Source organism: Carassius auratus, chromosome 49 (assembly GCF_003368295.1).
Source record: "Carassius auratus strain Wakin chromosome 49, ASM336829v1, whole genome shotgun sequence".
Classification (NCBI taxonomy): Eukaryota; Metazoa; Chordata; class Actinopteri; order Cypriniformes; family Cyprinidae; genus Carassius; species Carassius auratus.
The window spans coordinates 10995984-11021249 of record NC_039291.1 but is presented as its reverse complement, the minus strand read 5'-3'; the positions used below and the strand labels follow the sequence as shown (position 1 = coordinate 11021249).

Sequence of the window (25266 nt, the reverse complement as noted above, 5' to 3'; positions counted from 1 at the left end):
GCTGCTAATCCAGTGCAAGCTAATATTGATTAGATTACTTGCCTGAACGCTGGAAAGGCTACTTTATTTTTACATTTTTATAGTAGGATACTTAATTTCACGCCAGACTACAGACAGGGTTAGTTTGCGCTGCTAGGCCTAAACTTCAAAACAAACCAGTCTGACATTTGGTCAAACTTGCCTTTTTCTGTTTTAAATACACGTTCTAAATAAATTATTCATAATAAATCTATCTAACGAATAAATACTTGTAAAACTATTTAATTCCACCAGTCTCTAAAAATAAATAGTAAATATTTATATAAAAATAGTAAATATTAAATAAAAAATGACAAGACATACCGTTGTCGCATCTTTTAATAACAAACACTTCATTTCAAGTCGAAAAATACTTGTTTGCACAAAGTCTGCTTAAGTGTAGAAATTCCCCCCCACTATTTGGTAACAAAAAGAGAAAAACAAAAGTATACATGTCGAACGTTCTTATACATGTTGACATCTATTTGGTACAAGTAACCAGGGAAAGCAATAACAGATCATCTTAATGGGATGGGATGACACATTTACAATCACAGAGCATATGGTTCAAAATAAATCCACTAAGACACAGGTAAACTAAGTTCAAGAGTATCTTCAATACCGAGAGCATCTACATTGAAATCCCTTCACAAAATATGCTCCATTAGATCTTACGCAATTCCGACAACGATAAACCAAAGAACACAGCATAGTCACAGAGGTACAAGGGGAGAACCGAACAGAATCTCAAATCACCCTTAATGGTATCCAACAGAGAAAATATATAAGTACACATACACATACATGTTTATATATAAAAATAGAGATCTGAGACACACATCATCTTTATCGCGTGAAATTTCCCTTTACCCCTATATCAACTTGCTGTTTTATCTCTTGCCCCTCTTATTTCCCGCTGGTGGCTTTTTGAGCTGTAGCAGTGGCCCTCCTGTCCCAAATCCAGGAGTTTGCGTGTTGGAAACTCCAAAGGTCAACCCAGCTGATGCATTAAGTCCAGGGTTACTGAAGTTGAAGCCAGAGGTGTTCGACGTTCCAAACCCTGAGAAACAAAGATTTTAAAACATGAGCATTAAATATTTTTTTTTAATGTTTTTTCAACCTTTACTCCTACCAACAAGCATTTAAGCAAGTCAAACAACAGCGGTTAACAAATAAACAATGCAAATTTTACATTTCAAGCTTTCTGATGTGCAGTGTTTGCCCTTAAGCAGCATGAGGGAAAGGATGATTGGTTATAATTAAGGGGAAGCTGTTAGTAATGAATAGCATTGATGAAAGCGGGTAAGATGGAGGAGGGTGCTAACAAACACACCTGCGCTCAGGCTTCCTCCAGATGGCTTGCTAGAGGAAAACCCGTACGACAAACCTCCTGTTGCCACGCCCCCAAACCCAGGGCCGCTACCAAATGCTGCCGAGAGACAGATGGGGGCATTTAGGTGTTGCGACTACATATATTCCAGAGATAAACTCTTAGTCACAGGGCGGGGGAATGGAGGACAGGAATGGGTGATGAGTTTCATTTGAGATTAACTAGCAAAAACTGATGAAGGAAAAATATGGTTAGGGAAATGTGAAAAATACAAGTTCTGTATTAACATCCTAACCAATAATAATAATAAAAAAATCTCTGCATTATTAAAACAAGAACAATAACAGTATTGATTGCTCCCTATCTTAAATTTACAGGAATTGTTCACTCAAAAACTTAAATTAGGTATCATTCCATGCCCTGTATTATTTTTTCTGTCTTTTTGCTACAAAAAGTTTTATAGTGGACCGAAAAAGCACCAAAAAGTAGATCAAATTACTTCTGCACTTCTGAAGCCGAATCACAGACCAACATGTACGATAATTTTCCTCTAAAGCAATTTGTCAATTAAACTATGAATACAAATTGTGAACTGGACAGTTTCACTTAAAAAAAATAATAATAAATTAAATTAAATAAAAATTCTTAAGATTTATGATTTATGTTCTTAAGTAACTAACTGAATGACCTGTTCAAAGATGTTCTTAAGTTTGCTATGGAAGATTATTTCTGCCACTGAAAAAAAAAGTTAATTGCAACTATTTATCTTACACTTTTGACTTTTTCAATAATAATAATTTAATAATTATGATATAAACTCAATTCAAAGAATAAGAGACTGAGAAGTCCAAATCAAGATACACATTTGCAATTTTATATATGTCGAATTGTGAGATGTAAACTCAACTTACTCACAATTACCTTTTTTATAATTTTATTTCATGGTGAATTAAACTTTCATAGTTTACAGCTCACTATGGGGAAGATTATCAGTTAACAATGACTTATTTGAATAAGTCCCCCCCCCCTATAATCTAAGCACTACTATTTGGATTTAAGAATATGTGATGTATGGACCAATTTTTTATGAAGCTTACAAGCTGTGGTCACTATAACTGTTTACCTTCAAGAATATATAAAATTTTCTTCAACAGAAGAAAATCATATTGGTTCAGTGTGACATGAGGGTGAAAAAAATAAAAAAATAAAAGATTTATTTTTTTTAATTTTTGGGTGAACTGTCTTAAGATTGAGACTGAAAGACTTAAAGAGTGCAGAGATGGAAAGGGAGAGGAGAGGTTTATCACAGGAAGTACCTCCGAGGCTGGATGAGCCCAAGCTAGTGCCAATACCAGAGGAAAAGGGAGTGCCAAAACTGGCCCCCAAGGATGCCTGTGGTCCTGGGACAAAAAAAAAAAAAAAGAGAGCAGAGGAACTTACTCTCACGCACTCTCATATATAGATGATATTATCAATGAGCATACTAAGAAATAATAATAATAATAAATTGATCTAACAAACTTGTGAGAGAAGCAATGCTTTGAAAGCAACTTTTGGAAAAAGTCCCCATTGAAAGGAAGTTGCACAGCATAAGAACTACATAAAAGCCTTATTAGCATTATCTAAAATACTGTTCATTATGATGTTGGAGCAAATGAAACATCAAAAAATAGGCAATAATTTGCTTCTAGCTACTTACCTTGGATCCACCCTAATGGCTTCCTATTTTGATGGATTTTCTAAATCACTTAATATGACAAAAGGTACTTATTTCCTAATCGACATCTGTAGTTGCTGACCTGCTGATACTTAATCCATTACTAAATTGTGCTCCTGTCTCGTTTCCTTTTAGCTGGTTTGAATTTGATTAGATTATTAATTTAGAGATGTGATAAATCAGCATCACAAATGCAGTCTTTAAATCCAATTCATTGAGAAAAATCAATGATTTATCAGTCAAAAAGAAACAAAGACAAGGGCTTTTCTTTAAAAAAAACTGATTTATTGTCAATTCAAATTACATTAAACATGACAAACAGTTGAGGACAAACTGATTCCTAGTAGTAGCTATGGCATTAACACCGTTTAAAATGATTAAAGCCAACCTGTGCCAAAACTGCATTTCAAACAATGGTTAAGACTAATGCTGTATCTAATTCAAAAGGCACACCTTTTTAAATGCATCAGCAAGCATCATCTACACAAAAAAAATTATGATAATTAAAAAAAACAATCAATTTATAAGTTAGATTATAGAATTCACTATGTTACTATCTGTAAACAACCAAAATAATAAGCCCCGTTTGTTTTCCAAGGAATGGAAATGTATACCAAGAACCAGACATGTCTATAAACCGACATCCTGTGTAAGAGCTTTGATAAAGTACCGACACACAAAAGCCACTTCCTAAAAGCGTTTTTTTTAAAAAACATGACATGCATTAAGATCGTCTGTTTGTTTAGTAGATTGGCAAATAAAATCCAAAGAAAGCCTGTAAGGTCTGATTCACAACGGCTCATAGTGGAAGTTCACTGATGGTCTTATTCATAGCTTTCCCACAAAGCACAAGGTGTGTTGCTTTCATCTTTTGCAAGAAAAGCTATGAAAAAATAACTATCCACTATTCCTCAGACCTTTGAGTTATGACAGCCAGATCTAAGCATGAAATAGCAGCTCTGGGCCCCCAAAAGGCCAAGAATTAAAAAAAAAAAAAAAAAAAAAAACTGCATTTCTAAATACTGAAGTTTGGCACAATCCTACACCGCAGACCCTCAACAGTCCCATAAAGCAGCATGTTCACTCAAACTGAAGGCTTGAACACTGTAGCCCTTAAATAAAGTAAGAAAATGAATAATGACTAGTGTCTGTGTAAGATTTTCATTTTTAACAGACTTTACTGCAGTGTGTTGTGGTTGGGCTGATTCTACAAGGAATCACATCTTGTGTATGTATTCATATACAGTGCAACTAATTAAGCCACTCCACTGGTTTAGCGCACTACATAGTTAGAGCTAACTGAATATGCAAACGCACCCACAACAGTCTAGACTTTCCTAACCACAAAGGCACAGTCCACTTCCCAAAAATACTATAGTACAGATAAAAAAAAAAAAAAAAAACTAATTGGGAAAACAATGAAATGTGAATGATGAACAGTCAAGTTTTCCATCAAAATGATTTTGGTTTGTGGATCACACTAATAAAGCCCCTTTGTCGACTTATTATACAAATCAAAAATGTTTGCAATTTGATACTTTTCTATAGACTGAGAACCCAGAATAAGATCAGCATAAATTGATTCTGTGCCATCGAAAGTGGAGCATCTATCACTATCTCCCACACCTCCAGCCAGCTATTATTGCTAGGAAATCTCCATGGTAACTACATATGCAACCATGGTTACAGATGGATGGAGGGTGTCACCGAAGCAAAGAAACCTCCAGTCGAGAACAAAAAACACTGAAATGATATCATTCACTAAGCTGTCCAATAAAATACAGTAAATGACCTGAATGCACCTAAGAATCAGTAGCTTCATACATATCTGCTCATGTATATCCAAACCCATCGGAAATCCGGTTAACTCAAATCATCACGATCATAAAAAGTATTAATTTAGGAATAACATTGTCTTTCCAAAACTAAACCAAACAAGCATGGATTTGATGCAAGATAAAATACTGAAAATATATATTTAAAAAAAATACTTGCCAAAGCTATCAAGAGAAACAACTGATGTACACGCTGCTCTCATAGATCAAAATATCACAATGCACATTGCATTTAAACTGATCTCAAATGAAATGTGAACACTCATGCCAAAAAAGCTTTATACTTATATAAAACAAGTGATTATGACAATGATTTAACAACAGCAATTAAATAATCGGTTTAGTATGCAGCTATTAAAATGCATGTTAGCAGTATGGTGCAACCAACTGAGAAAAACATGGAAAGGACCAAATGTGTTCCTATCCTAAGATACCGTATGCCGATCTTTTTCCTGCATAGCATGTTTATCCTTTCCCAAAATGCTCTGCTTTTTTCTGTCTATTCCCATCTAAAACAAACACATTTCTCAGAAAGCTTCAGTCATGGCGGTCGTACTGAAAATAGTTTGTTTGGCACTTCGACATATCAACTTTCACATCTACCATTAAGGAATACAGGTTTAGTTGATTATGGGTACAAAAACGGAAATAAATGTGCAAGCATTTCAGTCCCGTATGTAGCATGCGAGTCTACTGTGTTTGGCTACTGTGTGTAGTGACGGCTACATTAGTGCTGTTGGAATATCAGAGATCAAATACTATGACCCTTCTGCGCCAGTCAAAACAGAAGACCTGTCCCTATAAAACACAGACAGACCACCTCAAGATGACAACCCCCTTTCTAAACCTTTAATAGGTTTGGAATGTGCCTGTAACGTTTGGGCTCGACCTAAATAGCATTTGATGCCCATGCTTTACATCTCATGCTTTTTCTTGTGTGAGGAAGAGAGATAAGAAAGAAAACCGAAGTTGGGCGAGACAGTCAGCATCTAAAATCTCACAGCACACTAGTTGGCACACATTAAGTACGTTAAAAGAACCCTGTTGCTCCAGATCTCCAAGAGAGAAAATTAAAAAACATAAACAGACGTGGCACTGACTGATTTTGCGGTTTATTCTTTTGCTCTGTCTGCCCTTCTCGGTCACCCCCCCCCTCCCTTGTTCTTTCTATTTGTCCCTCCCCTCATCATTCTATCAGTCTAGAGGTCAAGAGGGCTAGAACTTGAAGGCGGTCAGACCTGGAGCCGGCTGCTGCTGCTGAGTGAGAGTGGCAGCCATGGCAACGGCTGCTGCATTGGGAACACTGCCGAAGGGGGCGGGGCCTGTGGTGACGTGCGGAGAGCTCTGCCATTTCTTGCCGATAACACGTTTTGACTCGAATATGTCAGTGGAGTCGTCGAGAAAGGCTCGTCTGTAGCCCAGATACTGATGTTTGAGAGTCTACAGAGAACAAGAGAAGAGACATTTCAAACATAATAATTGGGCTTTATTTCTGTCATGAAATCTAAAGGTAGTGATGTATGTGTACGTGCATAATATACAATACTAATATAAGTTAGGTTTTAAGGAACAAACAATTTTACTTCACAACTAACAGTGTTAGAAGTTTTCGGTCTCAATTTGAATTCAATTGAATTTTCTTGTCATCAAAGAATCCAAAAAAAGTGTTCATAAAAGTATGCAGCAGCAGAACCGTTTTCAAAATCAGTATTACATTTTAAAATATAATAAATTGACTTTTTTATCTTATATATATATATATATATATATATAAAAGATTTTTATCTATATATACACTCACACACATTTACATAAATATATGTATTTGCATACATGTAAATATTTGGGTGTGTGTGTATATGTGAAACAATATTAATGATCAGAACATGCAGAACTAAGAAATAGTTTTTTACTTTAATAACTGTCACTCGCATTTTTTAACATTGACTTTTTAGTGCACAATCAAAACTTACATTTTTATAATTCATGAATGATTAAAAATGGGTTTTAAAGGATGAATTTTGAGATTTTAAGTTTTCAGTTGATCTATAATTTCTGATGATTTCTAAAATGTGATAGAGAAAAATGCAACAAAGAAGTCTTTTTTTTTTTTTTTAAACAAAGGTCAAAACTCCTGTAATGTAGATTTTTGAGGGTGCACTCTTGTCATAAATTAATCGATTACTTTTCATACATAATATTTAACCAAAAACATTGGTAAAATATATATTTGAGAGTCTTAGACCTTTCCAACGATAGACAGTTTGTCAAGATTAGATGAGATTTAACTGTAATATAGTGAAGTAAATCTAGGCGACCCACAGAGGGGACGGGTGACAGTTAACAGTAAAGGATTAGTTCACCCAAATATTAAAATTATGTCATTAACTTATGTCATTAACTCAACCCCATGTCGTTCCAAACCTGTAAGAACTCCTTCGGAACACAGTTTAAGATATTTTAGATTTAGTCCGAGAGCTCTCAGTCCCTCCATTGAAGCTGTGTGTACGGTATACTGTCCATGTCCAGAAAGGTAAGAAAAACATCATCAAAGGAGACCATGTGACATCAGAGGGTCAGTTAGAATTCTTTGAAGCATCAAAAATAAATTTTGGTCCAAAAATAACGACTTTATTCAGCATTGTCTTCTCTTCCGGGTCTGTTGTGAGCGCGTTCACAGCACTGCAGTGACGCTGCTGACATGTTATCTTTGTTATTGTTACTGGACACACCAGAAAACACGTCAGCAGCGTCGTATGTCAACAGTCAAAGCAGTCGCACTCACAACTGTGTTCTAAAGATGAACGGAGGACTTACGGGTTTGGAACGACATGAGGGTGAGTCATTAATGACAATTTTAATATTTGGGTGAACTAACCCTTTAAGATATTGATTTTAAGGAAAAATGACTGAAAGTGATACTCAAAAACATTAAATATGGTCCATATAAGAAATGTTCAGAACTTACTTTAACATTCTCATGAACTCCCTGCAACTGTGCAGCAAGTGCAACAAACGTCTGGTAGAGTTTCTGCATGGCCTGGGACAAATCTACATGAGAGATGACATCATACATTCAAGAGGATCCCCAAACTATCTTTCTATCATATGAATCAAGGCTGTGCTTTAGTAGACAGAGAGCATAGAGGAGATTAAAACCTTGAGGGGTGATGTGGGAGCCACTGCTCTGCGTGGTCAGATGATTCTCCAGTTCTTCAATCTGCTGACGGTACTGCTGTAACTGCACCTCAAACTGCTCCACCAGAGCCCGGAAATAACTGGAGAGACAAACGGACAGTGCATTGGCGGACAAGAATTAATAGTAAGCAACTTTTACTGCTTAGAACCACACAGATTCACTCACTCGGAAGGCGCCGTGTTCTCATGTTGGAGTCCAGGAGGTGTCTTCTGGGTGCGTAGTGCGATATCGGCATTCTTCAATTCCTGTATGAAGAAAAGGATGATGGATTACAAGATCCATCAATCCTTGAACTGTATAGGATTGTCTGCGTGACCTCTTTTGCCTAACCTGAGAAGTTTCCAACTTCAGTTTGTCTATGGAGAGTGAATTTCTTTGCAGCCCACTGGCAACGACGGACAGGAGCTGTCTGAGCGTCTTGATGTCCTCTTGCACTTTGAGAATGGCTTTAGAAGACATCCTGCTGATCTCTTCCTGGACTTGCTTCTGTTCTTTGACAAATTTCCTGTGGAAAGACACTTATTAAGCACCAAGTCAAACTGATGCAACTATCACAAAATGTGGTAGACTTACTGAAAGTTGTCCACATCTTGACAGATTGGACCTGGCAGGTTTTCATCTTTGAGGGCTTTACTGTCTCTGTAGAGAAGAGAACAAAAAGCAGGGTAAGAACAACTAAAATGATCTATAAATGAAGTCAAAAAGTGATCGTAGTGTGGTTCTTACTCTGGTCTGGTGCTGGATAACTTGTCAGTATTTTTTTCAGAGGAAGTACTGAAGTCTACTCCACCCAGGCCAAGACTGAGCGCAGGGGCAGAGGTGGTCGCGACTAAACCACCCAGACTCAGAGGTCCACCTAAAGTGGACTGTCCCAAACCTGAAACACACATAAAATAAGTATAAGAGCAAAACCACAAGTTTAAATTGAATGTAACATGACTACAGAGGGAAAAAAGGCTGACCTGTCAAGGAGGGGTTGGAAAAGAGACTGGAACCAAAAGAAAAACCCGAGGCAGGAGCGGAGGAAGTGGCGGCAGCTCCACCTAAGTTGAGGGAGAACCCAGTGGAGCTGGTCTGAGGGGCTGTGGAGGTCAGGACGGATCCCAGAGTCAGGCCTGTGCCTGGTGCTGCAGAGGTGTTGGCTGTCAGTGAGAAAGGTGCAGCGGAGGCTGCTGGCTTTCCGAAGCCCAGGCTGAATCCAGTGGAACCAGCGGTAGAGGTGGTAAGACTCCCTAAGAACACAAAAACAGAAAATTGCAAAACAGTACAGCATGTCTGACAGATTGAACCAGAGGTTCTCAAAGCAAACGTTCAAGGGGCTTAAAAATGAAGATGATAATTTGAAGAATATAGGTTGTGGTGCTTATTTTTCTCTTCCCCATACTATAGAAGTCGATGTGGACAAACAACTTTTTTGTTACCCATATTTTTTAAAATATCTTCTTTTATGTTCAACAGAAGAAAGAAAAAGGTTGTAAACAAATTGAGGGTGAGTTAATGATGACAGTTTTTATGTTTGGGTGAACTATACGATTAAATCTACATTTTAATAATGAATATGCATATACAATTTGTATACAAATATATTAATAGTTTTCACCCAGTAATTGCTACTAAAACAGTACTTTCTCCAATAACTATTTTACTTTTGGATTTGGAAATTATTATTTTTTTACAGTGTAGTTATGACAATCACTAAAATAGGTAGAAATTATGTGTTAAAAAAGTTAATATTTGAATTAAGCATTATAAAAAAAATACTGTTGTAGACATTAGGGGCAATTGAGTCAAAAGATCTGAGGCCCACTGGACTAAAGAAATACAATTAAATTTCTTCTAGCTTGTATTCTTTAAGAATTGCTTACCTAAAGTAAGGCCAGTAGTGGATGCAGCAGCCCCTAAAAGTGTTAGACAGTTAATTAACAAAATGAATAAAATATTATGTTATTTATTACCAAGGCACCAAATCATGCCTCATAAAAGCAGCAAAGAACCTGAGGCAGGTGTGTTAAAGGTGATTCCAGTTGCTGGTTTCTGGGCAAATAAACTAGACCCAAATCCCAGTGTGGAGGTGGTACTGGTGGTGGCCGGAGTGGACGTCGGCGTGCCAAATCCTCCGAATGCAAATCCACTCGTACCTGCAGCAGGTGCACTGGAAAAAGATCTCAGATATTAAAAATCACAACATTAACCCTAATGACATAAAATATATCTATATTAATACACACACACATATATATATATATATATATATATATATATATATATATATATATATATATATATATATATATAAAAGCTAATGCATTCAAACAACCATTTGGTAAATACTTTATTTTTGTTATGGTATGCCATTGAAAATGAATGCGGAACTAAAATGTGAGCTTGAATTATGAACAGCAAATTAAAGTTAGCATTTAAAGCTGTCCTTTTATACGTGTTTCTGCACATTAAAAATTAGCAGACTGTTGAAAGCTGTCACGATGCGTCCTAATAAAGTAAACGTTACCTGCTCGCAGCTCCAAGTGAGAAGCCTCCTCCGGTGCCGGTGGAGCCGAGGGTACTTGTGCCGAAGTTAAAGCTGGACATTCTTGAACTTAAATTTCCAAAAAATTACAATCAGAACCAAGCGGGAGCGACCTCGTGGAGGCCCTGAAGCCACTTCTTACGACATAAGTTGCATAATAAAAGCAACCACAACGAACTTCTGCTGCGTATAAAGAAGATATGAATAAAATACTCTAAACGAGGCAATCGAGGTTTGGTTTATTTTTAAAACTTCTGTGGGTTTCGAAGTATTGAAAACGTCGCTGCTCCGTGTTTCCGCGCACAATCTCTTCTTCTTCTTCTGTCTCCTTGTTTTTGCGGTAAAATTGAAACATCATCTGTTTTGATGTACTGCCACCTACTGACTTGGAAGGTCCGTGCAGGCACATTTTATTGCAGTGTGATTTATTGAACTAAATAATCTATTATTTATCAACTCTGGTGTTTGTTTGTTTTCTGTTGTTGGACTTTCTATTAATATTCTGTGCACCCTTACAGACATATTTCCACTATTTAGTTAATATTATTTCAGCAACTATCAAAAAATGCCTTTATGATAGTTTATTGGTGTTGCGTCCCTGAAGGAATTTTTTTTGTGAACCAAGTGAAATAATGATTAATATACACAATTAATAAAACATGCAAAACACAAATACGGAATTTAAATTTTAAATGCAGCTATATATGCTTAAAGACACAATTTATACTGTGACACTGTGTAATATTTATACTTGGATATTTAGTAGCCTAATCATTTACATGATAAATCATTATATTATAATTGTTTCTACTCACTATATCACTGCACGGTGTGATTATTTGATTTATTGATCTTTAAGGATGAGGGTCCAGCACACGGATGATTATATTTCTGTGTCTGTGGCATATAAAAGATTGAAACCCCCGTTCTAATGAAAGGCTAAGAAAGGACAAAGGCTAACTCAAACTATACATAATATATCGTTTATATATTATGATATGTTAAACGCTAGGTTATACTGAATATCAAACGATAAACTAAATGTATCAGGATGCGTCTGAAAACTACATTTCCCAGAATGCACCTGTCTGTTTTTCACACAGACACGCCCCAAGTAGGAAGTGCTGAGTAGAGCAGCAGAAACTGTTAGCTGCTGCTAGTAGAGGAGATGTTTTGAACTTGGCTTCAAACGGAGGCGGATTTTTTTCATCACTAATTCATCCGATGTATGAACGCATCTGTTTAGGGTATTGTCGTCCGTTCCTTGTGCTGACCACTCTAAAACAGAGACCTCATGGAGCACATTCGCACACCAAAGGTACAATTTACTAAATAGTAGGATTCGGCGAGATTTGCCCTGCTGTGTCACAAAGTCACAAACACTTGTTAAATGCAATTTAATGTATGCATCTATAAATCTTAACACATGACGTGGTGTAACCATATAAATCGGGCGCGCAGCTCTCAGCATTGTTTATGTTCATCTAACGTTATATCTTCTGGCCTTGCATATGAGCCGAATGTACTTTAATCTAGTCCCGGTGATCAGTATGTGGAATTTCTGCCTTTGTGGCCATTTTGACAGATTTCAAAATATGTGCAGAACTGGTCTGTCCTGAAAAGCTTCGGGCCTTGGAGGCTGATTCTGCATTTTTATGTTGTCTGAAGACTTTAGAGATGAATAAAGCTTTCAGAACTGCCCAACTTCTGAATGTATACTGTAAATGGTCTTATTTCTTGTGACATCATGAAGCGATTCATTTTTACACTGTAACTGTAACTTTCCAGTAACTGGAGGATACTAAACTTTATCTTTTTCTGTTTTCATCATCTCATCATCTTCATGTCAGGGGGTCCGAGCCCCATAAAGGCACTCAAGTGGGTCTTAAAAAAAAAAAAAAAAAAAAAAAATATATATATATATATATATAGTATAAATAAATGACATTTATATAATATTATTTAGAATTAATATCATACATACATACATACATATATTGTTAATGGTATATATACTGATATATAGACTGTATCTGACTTTTCCTTTTTTAATACCTGAATTTGTGTCTTTTTAAAAATCATAATCACTGTTTGGTTTCCACTGTCTGCTGATTTTATTGCAGTCACAGGAAGTGTGTTGCTTAGCTGCAGGCCAGTTGCTGGGAAACCGAGGCAGATCTATTTGTAATTTACAGTAGTTTTAGATAACATGAATGAATGTCTATTGATGTCTGTGTTTGGTGTCTCTGTTGTTGTTGTTTCCACTAAACTGACCTTCTAATCATCTTTTCCTTCTTAAGTTCACAAAATACGTGGTAGGATAGCATTAGCGATGTGATGTCGGCTAATATGACATGCACTACCATTTAACGTGATTTCAGTTAATGTGATACAAAGCCATTTAACTGTAGGAGTCTGTTGTGCCATATCAGCTAAAATATGACTCGGTGTATGTATGCGACACCCATGAACACAAATTCCCCCACATTGTTTTTGTTTTGTTTGTTTATGATATATTTTTAAATATGTGATTATAATTGCAGTTCCAAATAAAAGTGCAGCTTCATTTAACACATTTTTGCCACGTTGAAATAAATTCCTCAGGTTCTCCCTTAAAATACATGCAGAAAATGTGAAAAAACACGAGTAGGCCTTGCCAGTGAAAGTCCATTTATTTTGGATTGCTCATGGTTAGGTTCATATTTACAAGGTAGAATGTATATTTAATCTTAATACATAAAAAAAAAAACATGTAACGTGTGCTTTCCTCGACAGGTAGAACAAGTGAAGCTGCTAGATCGCTTCAGCAACAAGTCCGTTACAGGAACCCTCCATCTGACGGCTACACATCTGATCTTCGTGGAGAGTAATTCAACCAGTGCCCAGGAGATATGGGTATGAAAAGCCCCTTCTAACGGTCTCTAAATGATCTTTCATGACGTGATAAAGGATTCCTGTGTGACCGACAGGGCAGCTTGGACAGCTACATCCTTTTTGTTTACTGGATTCTAGTGAATTAGATCATGGGAATGAGGTTACTAGTTCCTCACGTTGGCAGAAGGCACTGTTGCTGTGGAAACCTGTCAGCTGAGCTTGCCCTGGAGGCCAAGTGAATACGAGAGTGTAGGGGAGGCCAGGAGAGGACATGAATACCAATGACCCACATAGCTCAAGACGTGATCTGCCACCTGTAGAGTCCACTGATCGCTCCATTGAGTGTATGGCAGACGGTTAACTTTATCTCCCAATCTTCTCCACACTGGAAGCAGATCGGAGGTCAAGATGCTGACTGACACTAACCTACAAAGTGTATCACTATATATATATAAACTTGAGAGGTTTTAATGGCATTAAGCTGTTCATTCTCTAATTGATCAAACTTATTATTTTTGCCTGGTGAGCGATAAAGTTCAGTACGTTTCTTTCTAATCTTTTTTAAAAAAAAAATGTTTAATACCTTTATTCAGCAAGGACACTTGCTCTTTAAATTAATCAAAAGTGATCAATTGATTCACTTTCTAAAAACTAGCCGTCTGGAACCCAACTGAAATCAGTTCTGCACTCTCAGGTGTAACTTCTTCACTCTCGGGACTGGCTCGCACAAAACGGCTCTCTGTCTTCCTGCAGCACTGCCTTCTGGTCCCTATGCATTATGCATTACGTACGCACTTCAGTGAACAATAACAACAGCACACGGAGTCACGACGCAAATGGAAATGCAGATTCATGCGCATTTTAATAATAGCCCATAATCTGACCTTCCAAAAGTGCTGTGCAGATCATTTGAATATGGTAATTGTCTATGTGTATGTATTAGTGTATCATGTTCTTGCACATTATATTCCTCTTAAAGATAGAGAAACACAAGACGAGGAAGGAAGAAAAAACAAGACATTTCATTATGTCTTAAAAAAAAAAACATGCTCAACGTAGACCAATCTGACTAGTCATTGTAGCAGGAAATATATTTAGAAAAACAGTGAACTATAAAATATCTAACAACCACAGTTATTTATTTTTTATATATATACATTAGGAAGGGACTATATATCAGTTACCAGCCGATTTTAGAGTTTAATTTATCAGTATTGATCGATATTTAATTACGCATGCCTCTTTCCCTATTTTTATATTTAAATAGCTTTTTCCATCATCTAACGCTCACTTAAAGTTAATCTTCAAAAACATTTGTTTTACACTTTAATGATTTAATTGGAGGCTCACTGATGTACAGCCAGTGTTTTCTAACGTATGCTCACCAAAGAAGCGTGTTTAAAAGTCGTTTTTTGAGGATCAGTGGTGTTTATGTACAAATGGGCACCAGATGCTCCAGACACGATCACTTGTTCAGACAAAGAGAACTGATGATGTCGAGCCTTTACGTACTTAAGTTGAAAATAATATCAGTTGAGTTTTGTATTTATGTGTTTGTGTGTTCAGATCCTTCATCACCACATTGCCTCCGTGGAAAAGCTGTCCCTCACAACCAGTGGCTGCCCGCTCCTCATTCAGTGCCGGAATTTCCGGCTCGTCCACTTTGTGATTCCGCGAGAGCGTGACTGCCATGACATCTACAGCTCTCTGCTCAGGCTGCTGAGACCAGGTGGGTAAACTCACATGTCTGCCCTCATCAAGAATAAATAGAGTGCAAAAGTTTCCTGAAAGTCACAGGGGAGACCCTTATGTCTTGGCCACCCTCTGTTCTGTGACTGAACGAGGGATATTGCATCAGTACCAACTCCAGATGGTCGCCTGAATACTTTGACTTTCATTTTCACGTTTTGTAAAGTTTATTAACTTGTTTAATCCATGCACCAGTGTCCTACGATGAGCTGTACGCGTTCTCCTACAACCCAAAGCAGAATGACCAACAGAGAGAGGAGGGCTGGCAACTCATAGACCTCGCAGCTGAGTTTGAACGGATGGGAGTGCCATGTGATCAGTGGCAATTGACGGATGTTAACAGGGAGTACAAGGTATGATGGGAGGGAGATTTTGTCAAATATGTTCAAAGTCATCTTCTCTTTCTTTGATCCAGCAAAGTTGATTCTAGTTCAGGATGTGTGTGACCTAAAATCAGGTCTTATGAGGCTGACAGGCAACCTAAAATAGAGTAAAATGTCCCTCAAGACTAGTATTAGAATAATGCTGTTGGAGTAAAACTAGGTTTCAGTCAGATAAGCCTGACTCTGATTGTTAACAAACTGTTTGAGTGAATGATTCAGTCGTTCGTTCATAATACTGAAAGGCCTTGAGTCATCACCTATTTGTAACCTGCAGAAAACCTGAACTTTACAAATCTTTTTTAAGCAATTAAAACATTTTAGATACTGTGATTAATAATATGTGATGCTTTATTTTAGGCATTACACATAAGCGTTGCACATAATTACAGTATTTATGCTAATATAGGGTCATATAGCAATACACAGTGACCAAAACTGTTAAAAAAGTAAAAAAAATTTTTTACATTCTTCAAAATTGTAATAAAATAAATATGAGCAAACACTATATATTATGTTTAAATAATACTAAAAGAACACTGTTCTTATATATGCTGGGCTCTTGTTTTTAAAAAATATTTTTGATTTCATATTTTATAATAAAATATAAATATTAGATGACAATCTACCTTAAAATATTATAATTGGAGAAAAAACATCAATGACATTTAGAAAGGTTCATTTGAGATTAAAAAGAAACTAATTGAAATAAATAAGTTTAATATCAAATACTTCAACTAAATATATATAAAAGAGAAATTTGAGTTTTCTTTAGTTTATTGTTAATGTGCCTGACTCTAAATTGTGTGCTTAGGTGTGTGAGACATATCCAAGAGACTTATACGTACCCATTACGGCCAGTAAACCCATCATAGTCGGAAGCTCCAAGTTCAGAAGCAAAGGCCGCTTTCCTGTCCTAACATACTTCTACCAGGAGAAGAAGGTAAGAATGGTTTAATCCATCTATACTAATAAGAAAAGAAAGATATGAAGGATTAAGGCCCTTTGTTAACCTTTAGCCTTCTTTCAAACTGTTTTATGTGCAGATGTCTGTTGACACAGTAATGAAAGTTAGTTGTTTCTTCTGTGCAGTGTTAGATAAATGGAGCGTGATTGTAAACAGGTAATGGCTTGTCAACACACAGAGGCCGATTATGTTAAACAGTAGTTTTACTGGCAAATCATGGCTGTATGCCAGCGGCTTCCTCCCAGAATCTGCATTGGTCTTGTTAAGTCTGTCGTTCCTCATTTACTCTGCTTTTATAATGTAGCCTACTTCAGGGTGGTAAGCGTTTATATTTGTTTGTGTCATGTCTCCAGGCGGCGGTGTGTCGATGCAGTCAGCCTCTCTCTGGCTTCAGCGCTCGCTGTTTAGAAGACGAACACATGCTTCAGGCCATCAGCAAGGCCAATCACAACAGCCGATGCATATATGTGATGGACACGCGGCCTAAGGTAGAACATCATGAAGTTTTTTTTTTTTTGTATGATCTTCAAGTCAGTTGGGTGATCATAACAGGTTCCTTAAGCACTGTTTGTGTTTAGTTGAATGCACTGGCGAATCGTGCGGCAGGGAAAGGTTATGAGAATGAAGACAACTACCCTAATATCCGCTTCCAGTTTGTGGGCATCGAGAACATCCATGTGATGAGAGGAAGTTTACAGAAGCTTCTGGAAGGTCTGGGATTGTCGACTTTTTTGGTTCATTCTCATTTCATTTTTTAAAATGGTCAACATCTTTGTTATTTGTGTCTCTCCTAGTGATGGGAACGCGCTCACTTTCCATGACTGATTACCTGGTTGGACTGGAAAACAGCGGATGGCTGCGTCATATCAAAGCCATCATGGATGCTGCTATATTTCTTGCCAAGGTAAAACTCCAGTCTCTGATGCCCCTGATTGTTCAGTATCCTGTATTATTTTAGTATTATTTATATATTTTTGAATATTTTGAATTAGCATTTATTTCTATAATTTTAGTTTTCATTTTATTTTTGGCTTACATTTTAGTATTTTACATTTTTATTAGTTTTAATTAATTTGAAAAACCCTGCTTTAGTACCTAAACTTACTTCAGTTTGTCACCAAGACATCATCCCTAATTATTATTGTTATTTTTTACATGTTTAGTTTTTAAATTTAGGTTTTGCATCTAATATTTAACTATTATGTGATTTCATATTTATTTCAGTTACTAAAAATATTGTATGATTCGTTTTTTAACAGTAACAACACTGAGTTCAACAGCTTTCTCATCAGTGTTATTTTAGGATTATTTATGTACTTTTATAGTTTTCCTAATATTTTTAATAATTTTTATTCTTTACTACTTTCATTTTAATTGTAGTAATTTAATTTAGCATTTTTATCAGTTTACTAATAAATTATTAATCTAAGATTTTTTTCAGTTTTAGTTTATTTTAGTACATCAAGTTGAACAAAAATTGTGTTTATATATATATATTTTACAGTTAAACTGTATTTTATTTCAAGTAACAAAGTTTTTTGGGTTTCTTATAAATGTTTTTGTAATACCAGGCTGTGACTGTTGAGGGCGCTAGTGTCCTAGTGCACTGCTCTGATGGATGGGATCGGACGGCTCAGGTCTGTGCTCTGGGCTCTCTGCTGATGGATCCGTACTATCGCACCATTAAAGGTTTCATGGTAAGAGCCTTTCATCTGTTCAAGCTGACATTGTTGTTTATCTTTTTTCCACCATCTAATATATCTTCCTCTTGTTCTCAGGTACTTATTGAAAAAGACTGGATCTCTTTTGGACATAAGTTTGCAGACAGGTAAGCATCCTTCACTGTGTAGTCCTTGACTCTAGATGCTTAAAAAGTCTTGATAAACCTTGACGCCTTTTTCCCCGCAGGTGTGATCAGTTGGACCCTGACCCAAAAGAGGTGTCACCCATCTTCACACAGTTCCTGGAGTGTGTATGGCAGCTGACTGAACAGTTTCCTCAGGCTTTCGAGTTCAGCGAGTGGTTCCTCATTCAGATCCACGAGCATGTCCATTCCTGTCAGTTTGGCAACTTCCTGGGCAACAGCCAACGGCAGAGAGAGGACCTTCAGTGAGTAAAACTAACATTCGCTTCCTTCCATCATCTCAAACCACTTACTTCATTTGCATATCATTACAGGTTGAAGGAGAGGACATATTCATTATGGGCTCACCTTCTGAGTGAAAAGCAGAACTACTTGAACCCTGTGTACAGCCTAAGCTTTGCAGAATCACATCCGGTCTTGGAACCGTCTACCCAAGCCTACCACTTCAAGTACAGCTGACTGACCTCTTCTGTTCATAAATGACTCCTCCGTTGTTTAGTAGACTCTGCAATGGTTTAATCAATAAGCGTTTTGTTTTGCAGGTTCTGGAGAAACATGTACCATCAGTATGACCGTTCCATGCACCCTCGGCAGTCCATTCTCAAACACGTCCTCACCTTGAAAGAAAGCAACCGAGAGCTTGAGGGCACAGTGCAAGCCCTAAAGACTGTGAGTCCACCACAGGAATTTGGTTATCGGATAAAAATTAAGCCTCGAATGCTCATTTCCCATGAAAAAGAATTAGTTACAGATTTGTGTGTTACAATACCACTAAGTTTCCCCTGAGGGATCAGGAGATGTTGCACTAACAAAATGAGGCTATGAAGGACTGAAGTACAGTTTGCTCTGTAGGTTCAAACAGAATGTGTAACATTGACAACCCATGCTTTCTTTGTCCACCAGGGCTGTCCTTATTCTTATAATAGTAATAATAATAAAAATAGTCCAAAATAATAAGTATTTCCATAATAAGTTTTTATATATTAATGGTAGGAAATTTACTAAATATCTTCATGGAACATGATCTTTACTTAATAACTATTAATGATTACTAATGATTTTGGCATAAAAGAAAAATCGAAAGAAAAAATAATTTTGACCTATACAATGTTTTTTTTGGCTATTGCAACAGTGTTCCTGTTTAATATTACATATATACACACATATACATCATAATATAAATTATAATATATATATATATTTTATTTTTATATATATATATATTTTTTTTTTATAACGGTGGCAATAATTTTCTTAGTTTTTATTGTCTGGTGATTTAAAAACACACAACCAATGTATTAATCTGACTACTACTAATAGTAATATTATTGAATGTTGTACTTTTTAATTTAATGATGATATTATATCATTACATAAATCATTGAAGCTGTGTTTGCATTTGTCAGTGACTCATTTTGCTTTTGTGGTGAACATGTTTGATGAACATGTCTATAAAGTATTCTTATACTTTTCATTGCATTCATCTGAAATGACACATGCTCTTCTGTGTCTTTGTGCATTTGTACAGAAGCTCCAGGCGTTTGGTGTGAGTACGTCTCCTCTAAAGCCCCAGACACCTCCAAGAGAGCGCAGTCTCCCCTCCCGACCTCAGTCTCTTATCCTGGGAGCTCCTCTTCTCAGTCGGAAGGAAGTGCAGCAGGAGGAAGATGAAGAGGTGCTCGGAGAGGAGGCCAGGGAAGATGCTCCGGCCAGTACTGACGGAGAACGGACTGTAGAGGGTAGCAGTGCCACGGAGAATGGTTACGGAGAGCTGACAGGATCATTCGGCTCCAAGAATGAGCCGGCCGTGGTCACCTTGGAGTTTGGAGTGGCCAGAATGACCTGCTAAGGACAAATCAGAACATTTGATTTTGGAAATTTCATGAATCTAGTGGGACTAGAGAGAAAAAAAAAAGTATATTCTGATGTAAGAAAGATGAAGTATGTTTGCTTGTGTGTGTGTGTGTGTGTGTGTGTGAATGCGCCCATGTGCGCAGTTGTTTACTCTACGTGATGCCAATGCACTCATTTACAACATATGTCAATTCAAATGTTATTTCTGTCATCAACTGCTTAATAAAAGCTTGTTTTTTGTTTTTGTTTGTTCATTTTTTAAATAATGTCAATAGCACTAAAAAGAAAAGATTAAACAAAGAGCTGATGGACTTACTGAATCAAATCCTCATTTTTTTTTTTTTTTTTAGGTGTTCTGGCTCAAAACGTAATTTATTCGATGTCACTTCCTGTTATCTTTGAAGGGTGAAAAGACTGATGCTGTCCAGAATGAAGGATGACTGCAGAGATGCCCTACACACAAGTGTCCCATGTGCAGTCTGGTCGATTATGGGGGATCAGTTAGGAACCCAAAAGGTTAATGTGATGTCATAGAGCAGGTGAAAGGTCATGTTTATTTACAGGTTATTTTATGAGCTAACAATAAATCACGGGTAACAAAAAAAAAAGAAAAACAGGTTACTACTCCGAATGGATAATTTAAAGCAATCTGTCATCGTCACATACAAAACATATGATTGCCAAAAAACACAACCTGTCTTTTATTCTCACCAAGGCTGCATTTATTTGATCACAAATACAGTAATGTTTTCAAACATTATTAAAATGTGTTTACTATTTAAATCTATTTTAAAATGATGGTTATCTGTCTAGACTCATTTTCAACATACTTTGATTTAGGAGATAATTCTAATCTGAGATTATATTTAGAACAGAATGTGAATTTGGCATTCAGCACTAAAGTTAAGGTTATTACAAAAGTCTTATATTTTTTCATATGTAGTCCACTGAGGGCCACTTGCTTCTTTCTGTGGAGAATCATCTCATTATGGTGAGAGGCTGTCAGTGTCTTACCACATTTCCAGATTTAAGTTCTCGTCTGTCACCCGTCTTGCATTTGTAAGAACGTCCTAAAAGTGATTATTAGACCCAAACCCTCGGGACTGTATTACTGACTGGAATAGGATCACTAGGCGAAATGGGAATTAGTACTAATCCCTGCAAACGTGGTCCTAGATGATCTGCTGCATGCCTGTGAAGACATAAACACAAGAGCCAGCATGCATGTGAAATGTGTGAACACTCAAGTCTTTTGTCTTTAATCCAAACAGGCATAAAATTTAACTTGATTTGATTAGTCAATTGAAAAAAAAAAAATCAATACAGCAAATAACAGTGGTGAAGTGTTTTCTGATGAATAAGTGAAATGTGTCCACATAATAAGCACAGGTTCATCCGAAATTACCCAAGGGATTATATAACCACTCATTTTTCTTATAGGCACTGTCTAAGTCTGTGTTTATGGACCTGTATTTGATTATTGATCAATTCAGACTATTATGGAACATAATTGATGTCTCCAGTAAACAAATTTGGTCACTTCCTTTGATTTCCTCACACAATATCCATTTTCATGTTCGTTTTAAATGTTTTGTGACATAAAAGCTTTCGATATCCGTCTATATTTCTTACCATTCTGGTAATTATTGTAAGCTTTATTGAAGAATTTACCTCTACCAGAGGTCACACAATGGGATGTAAAGCTGTGTCACGTGACTCCGTAAGCCGGGTTTGTTTTGCAAATCTGAGCACCGGTGACGGAACGCGTGAAATACATTCACGGGTCAGACTGTATTAATAAGACGCTAAAGCCGCTCAGCTCTTAATACAGTTATGAAGGAATTCTGGTGAGTGAGAGGGGCTTTATAAAAATGTACCGTGACATATTTTGCGACGTTTATGGTTTCCTCGGGAATTTCCTGTTTATTTGTGTGTGTGTGATGTAGCCTATTACTTTACTCTTTTTTTTAAAAGTAATAATGGGCTTCCGTAGTAAACAAAACAGTATATGTACTGGAAATATCAATCTTAATATAGGCTAATAAGGATATTGTTACTGAATATAAAAATTTTTGGTAGTTTTTTTAACGTCTAATTTCAAATAATTACATTAATTGGTTATGATAGGACAAATGGGCCAATCTCTACAGCGATTTAATTGTGTTAAGTTCACAACACAGAAGTTCTTGATTCATTTCGATAACTATCAGTGACACCAAACATGAAAATCATTTGATTTAAGTATTTAAAAAGAAACCTGTTCTGAATTTCCAAACCTAATGGTAGCTAAAGTATTTTTACAATTTACCCTGGTACATTTTTGTGCCTGTCTGACTCCCAATGATTAAGCTGCTCCATCTACCTATTAGCACAACACACAGCTGTGGTTTCAGATGATGATGCGGATACATATGACACAACAACAAAGTTTGAACAATCTCTTTTTCAACTGCGTATGTCAATATTTTCTGTGGGATGGTTAAAAACTGTTTCAGGCTAAGATGATTTATAGCACTTTTTGTCTTCTATTTGAGTGCCAACTGCATTATGTCCCAGTTCATGGGAAGATTTGTCTTTGTCTTTTGTCCCTGATCTAGTCTGGCCTTGATAAACTCCACAATAAGAGCTGTGCTGTGCTTTGAAGAATCTGCACACACCTTTGTCCTTTTCAGCTGCAGATAATGGGGGGGAAGCAGCATTTTAAAATCTGGGCAACACACCCATATTAGCAAACAGACCAGCTCTATTTTGTCCAGATGTCCTAGTTTGTTTCTCAGGAGAGTTTTGTCCTTGGCAGCAACAGGGATGTCACACTAGGGGTGGATGATGTAAGCACTGTGTTTGTTCACCGAGGTGAAACCCAAAAAACCCATGCAAACTGAAGTCGTTTAAGCTTTCTTTCTTTCCTTCTTTCTTACTGTTTCTTCCTGTTGGTCTCTTAACTTTACTCATGTGGTTTTGGTTAATTTTTCTCCATGTACCCTCAAGCCTCCCTTGGCCCAGAGAGCGAAGAACAAGTATACAGACCCAAACTGACCCGAAGAAACAATGGGTGTGGTGGCACATTCCATCCGCCATGCCTCAGGGACTGCTGACAGAAATGGCAAACACAGGTGGGGAGTTTCGGTCCAGTGCTGCAGACCTGGAACCAAAGCTGAATCTGAGGCCAAGAAGTCTTGACCTCGTTGAAATGGCTGCACGGTAGCTTACCTTCACACATACACATATGGCAGGATCTGGCCCCCCTGTACATTGTGTGAATGTAGTCATTGTTTCATGCCAGTGAGGTGGAAGAGGAGGCCTATATACAGATAGGGGTGGGTGGGTTTTTCAGGAGGTTCAAATAAATGAGTATGTTAAACTATCATTATTTAGCACTGATGTCTTTGTTTTAGAACTGCTGTATGTAAATTTGCTGTTAATCTAAATATACATTTTGTGATTTGTGTTCTAGGCCTGTGATTTGTTAGAAATGAAAATGCTAACAGAATAAGAATCGTAAATAAGTCACAGAATTTTTTTTGGGAGTAATAGTATGTATATTTGTATTAAGTAGCAAATTGGTTAACATTAGGGAGTACATTAAGTGTCAGTAACTAACAATAGTTTAACAACATTTATTCATTTAGTTTAATATTTCTACATATACTAATAGAATTAGGAATTAATTTTATTAAGCTAATAATAAATAAATATGATTACAAATTAATTACAGTATATAAATTAATATAGATTAATAAATGCTGAAATAAATTTTTATTGTTAATTCATGATGGTTGAATTGAGCAAATTGAATTAAGTTCATGATATAGTATCATGAATAAAACCTTAATTTAAAGTGAAATACATTTTTTTCAAATCGAGCAGATATAAAAATCATATATATATATATATATATATATAATGTATGTATGTATGTAAATATATGTATATGTATATGTATATGTATGTTGAGCTTGACTCAATAATATCAATTAGGCGATGTAAGTTTAACCCAGTAGTCCTAAATGAAAGGTGAAGGCTTAGTAATTAACCAAGTTTATGCATTCTACTGTCAAAGCGACTGTTTTTTAGAGGCCTTTGCTTCAATCTTATTTTCATGGTTATTGAAACCTTTGACAATAATGATTATTTCACAAAAAGTACGGGAGACCTGTCTCTTCAATAATAATGGTTGCACCACCCTCATCAACAACTAGAAAAGTCATGGGAAAGTCACTGAAGTACATTGGTCAAGGTGTGGGAACCCAGTCTATTAGCTCTGCCAAAATATTTATAACATATAATGTTTCTCACCAAATGTCACCCCTGATACACATTAGGGGTGGCATGTGGTTTTCAACCTCTAAAAAAAGAAAACCCAAAAGCTTTCAGTTGTTTAGCTACTATTGCACACAATTGGACTAATTAATTGGTCTTGGGTAACAGTGGTGGAGTGTGGTAACAGGAGTCCCCCTGGTCCCATATGCTGGGGGCAGATGGATTGTGTGTTATAGAGGGGTAAGTTGAATATGATCAACCACTCCAGACGGCCCGAAACAGGTGAGGACCACCAGCGTGAGCTGATCTAATCTCATTTAAATTTCATCAGCCATTTCTCTAAACCTCCTCGAGTGTGTGTTGTGAATGCATTCATTATAAGTGAGTGAAATGTTTTATCTAAATCTGCCTCATGTCTTCATACTTGTAATTTCTCTAATCAGCAGCTTTTGCCTAAATCCTAAGTACAGACGCTACAGCGACCACACAGCTCAAATGTTTTTTTAAGCCTTTTCATCTGAGGGGGATTTTCAGTGGCTTATTTTCATTTATACTGAGAGGTTTTTATTCCATTTATTTCCCCTAATACTCCTGATCGTTATAGCATTTCTGGAAACGTTCCACATGTGATTGCTTTTCAAAACAAATTCATAATGCAACACTAATTCCATTATGACCCCCATAAAACATGA

The 25266-nt window shown here is 36.6% G+C and overlaps 2 protein-coding genes across 6 annotated transcripts; one reads left to right on the top strand and one right to left on the bottom strand.

Moving 5' to 3' along the window:
* Positions 1-339: 339 nt before the first annotated feature.
* Positions 340-10968, bottom strand: LOC113066194 (nucleoporin p58/p45-like). 4 transcript variants are annotated; one of them, XM_026237947.1, is made up of 14 exons: positions 10609-10968; positions 10094-10251; positions 9965-9997; positions 9062-9331; positions 8826-8976; positions 8673-8738; positions 8430-8604; positions 8265-8344; positions 8060-8178; positions 7869-7951; positions 6139-6340; positions 2665-2748; positions 1352-1447; positions 340-1078 (listed from the first exon to the last, which is right to left on the bottom strand). In XM_026237947.1, the coding sequence occupies exons 1-14, from the start codon at positions 10686-10688 to the stop codon at positions 909-911; spliced, it is 1767 nt and encodes a 588-aa protein (XP_026093732.1). In that variant the 5' UTR covers positions 10689-10968; the 3' UTR covers positions 340-908. The 4 variants fall into 4 exon arrangements, with proteins under 4 accessions (XP_026093732.1, XP_026093733.1, XP_026093734.1 ...); XM_026237948.1 differs by lacking the exon at positions 1352-1447 and having other exon boundaries at positions 10609-10967; XM_026237950.1 differs by lacking the exon at positions 340-1078 and having other exon boundaries at positions 1360-1579; positions 10609-10967.
* Positions 10969-11720: 752 nt separating this feature from the next.
* Positions 11721-21060, top strand: mtmr6 (myotubularin related protein 6). Of its 2 annotated transcripts, XR_003279138.1 has the most exons (15): positions 11721-11944; positions 13402-13521; positions 15067-15229; positions 15445-15602; positions 16444-16572; positions 16950-17084; positions 17175-17307; positions 17391-17500; positions 18168-18293; positions 18375-18424; positions 18505-18705; positions 18775-18909; positions 19003-19129; positions 19989-20387; positions 20665-21060. XR_003279138.1 is itself a non-coding variant. In XM_026237945.1 (14 exons), exons 1-14 carry the CDS (start codon positions 11921-11923, stop codon positions 20307-20309), a joined length of 1932 nt encoding a protein of 643 aa, XP_026093730.1. In that variant the 5' UTR covers positions 11722-11920; the 3' UTR covers positions 20310-20556. The 2 variants fall into 2 exon arrangements, 1 of the variants encoding a protein (XP_026093730.1); XM_026237945.1 differs by lacking the exon at positions 20665-21060 and having other exon boundaries at positions 11722-11944; positions 19989-20556.
* The last annotated feature ends 4206 nt before the right edge of the window (positions 21061-25266 follow it).

Coding starts and splice junctions, on each gene's coding strand:
- mtmr6 (XM_026237945.1), top strand. CDS start 11,921: ATGGAGCACATTCGCACACCAAAG. Junction 11,945..13,401: donor AGCACATTCGCACACCAAAG/GTACAATTTACT, acceptor TTTCCTCGACAG/GTAGAACAAGTGAAGCTGCT. Junction 17,085..17,174: donor TGATGGACACGCGGCCTAAG/GTAGAACATCAT, acceptor GTTTGTGTTTAG/TTGAATGCACTGGCGAATCG.
- LOC113066194 (XM_026237947.1), bottom strand. CDS start 10,688: ATGTCCAGCTTTAACTTCGGCACAAGTACCCTCGGCTCCACCGGCACC. Junction 2,749..6,138: donor GCAGCAGCAGCCGGCTCCAG/GTCTGACCGCCT, acceptor TTTTTGTCCCAG/GACCACAGGCATCCTTGGGG. Junction 1,448..2,664: donor GGGCTCATCCAGCCTCGGAG/GTACTTCCTGTG, acceptor GTCTCTCGGCAG/CATTTGGTAGCGGCCCTGGG.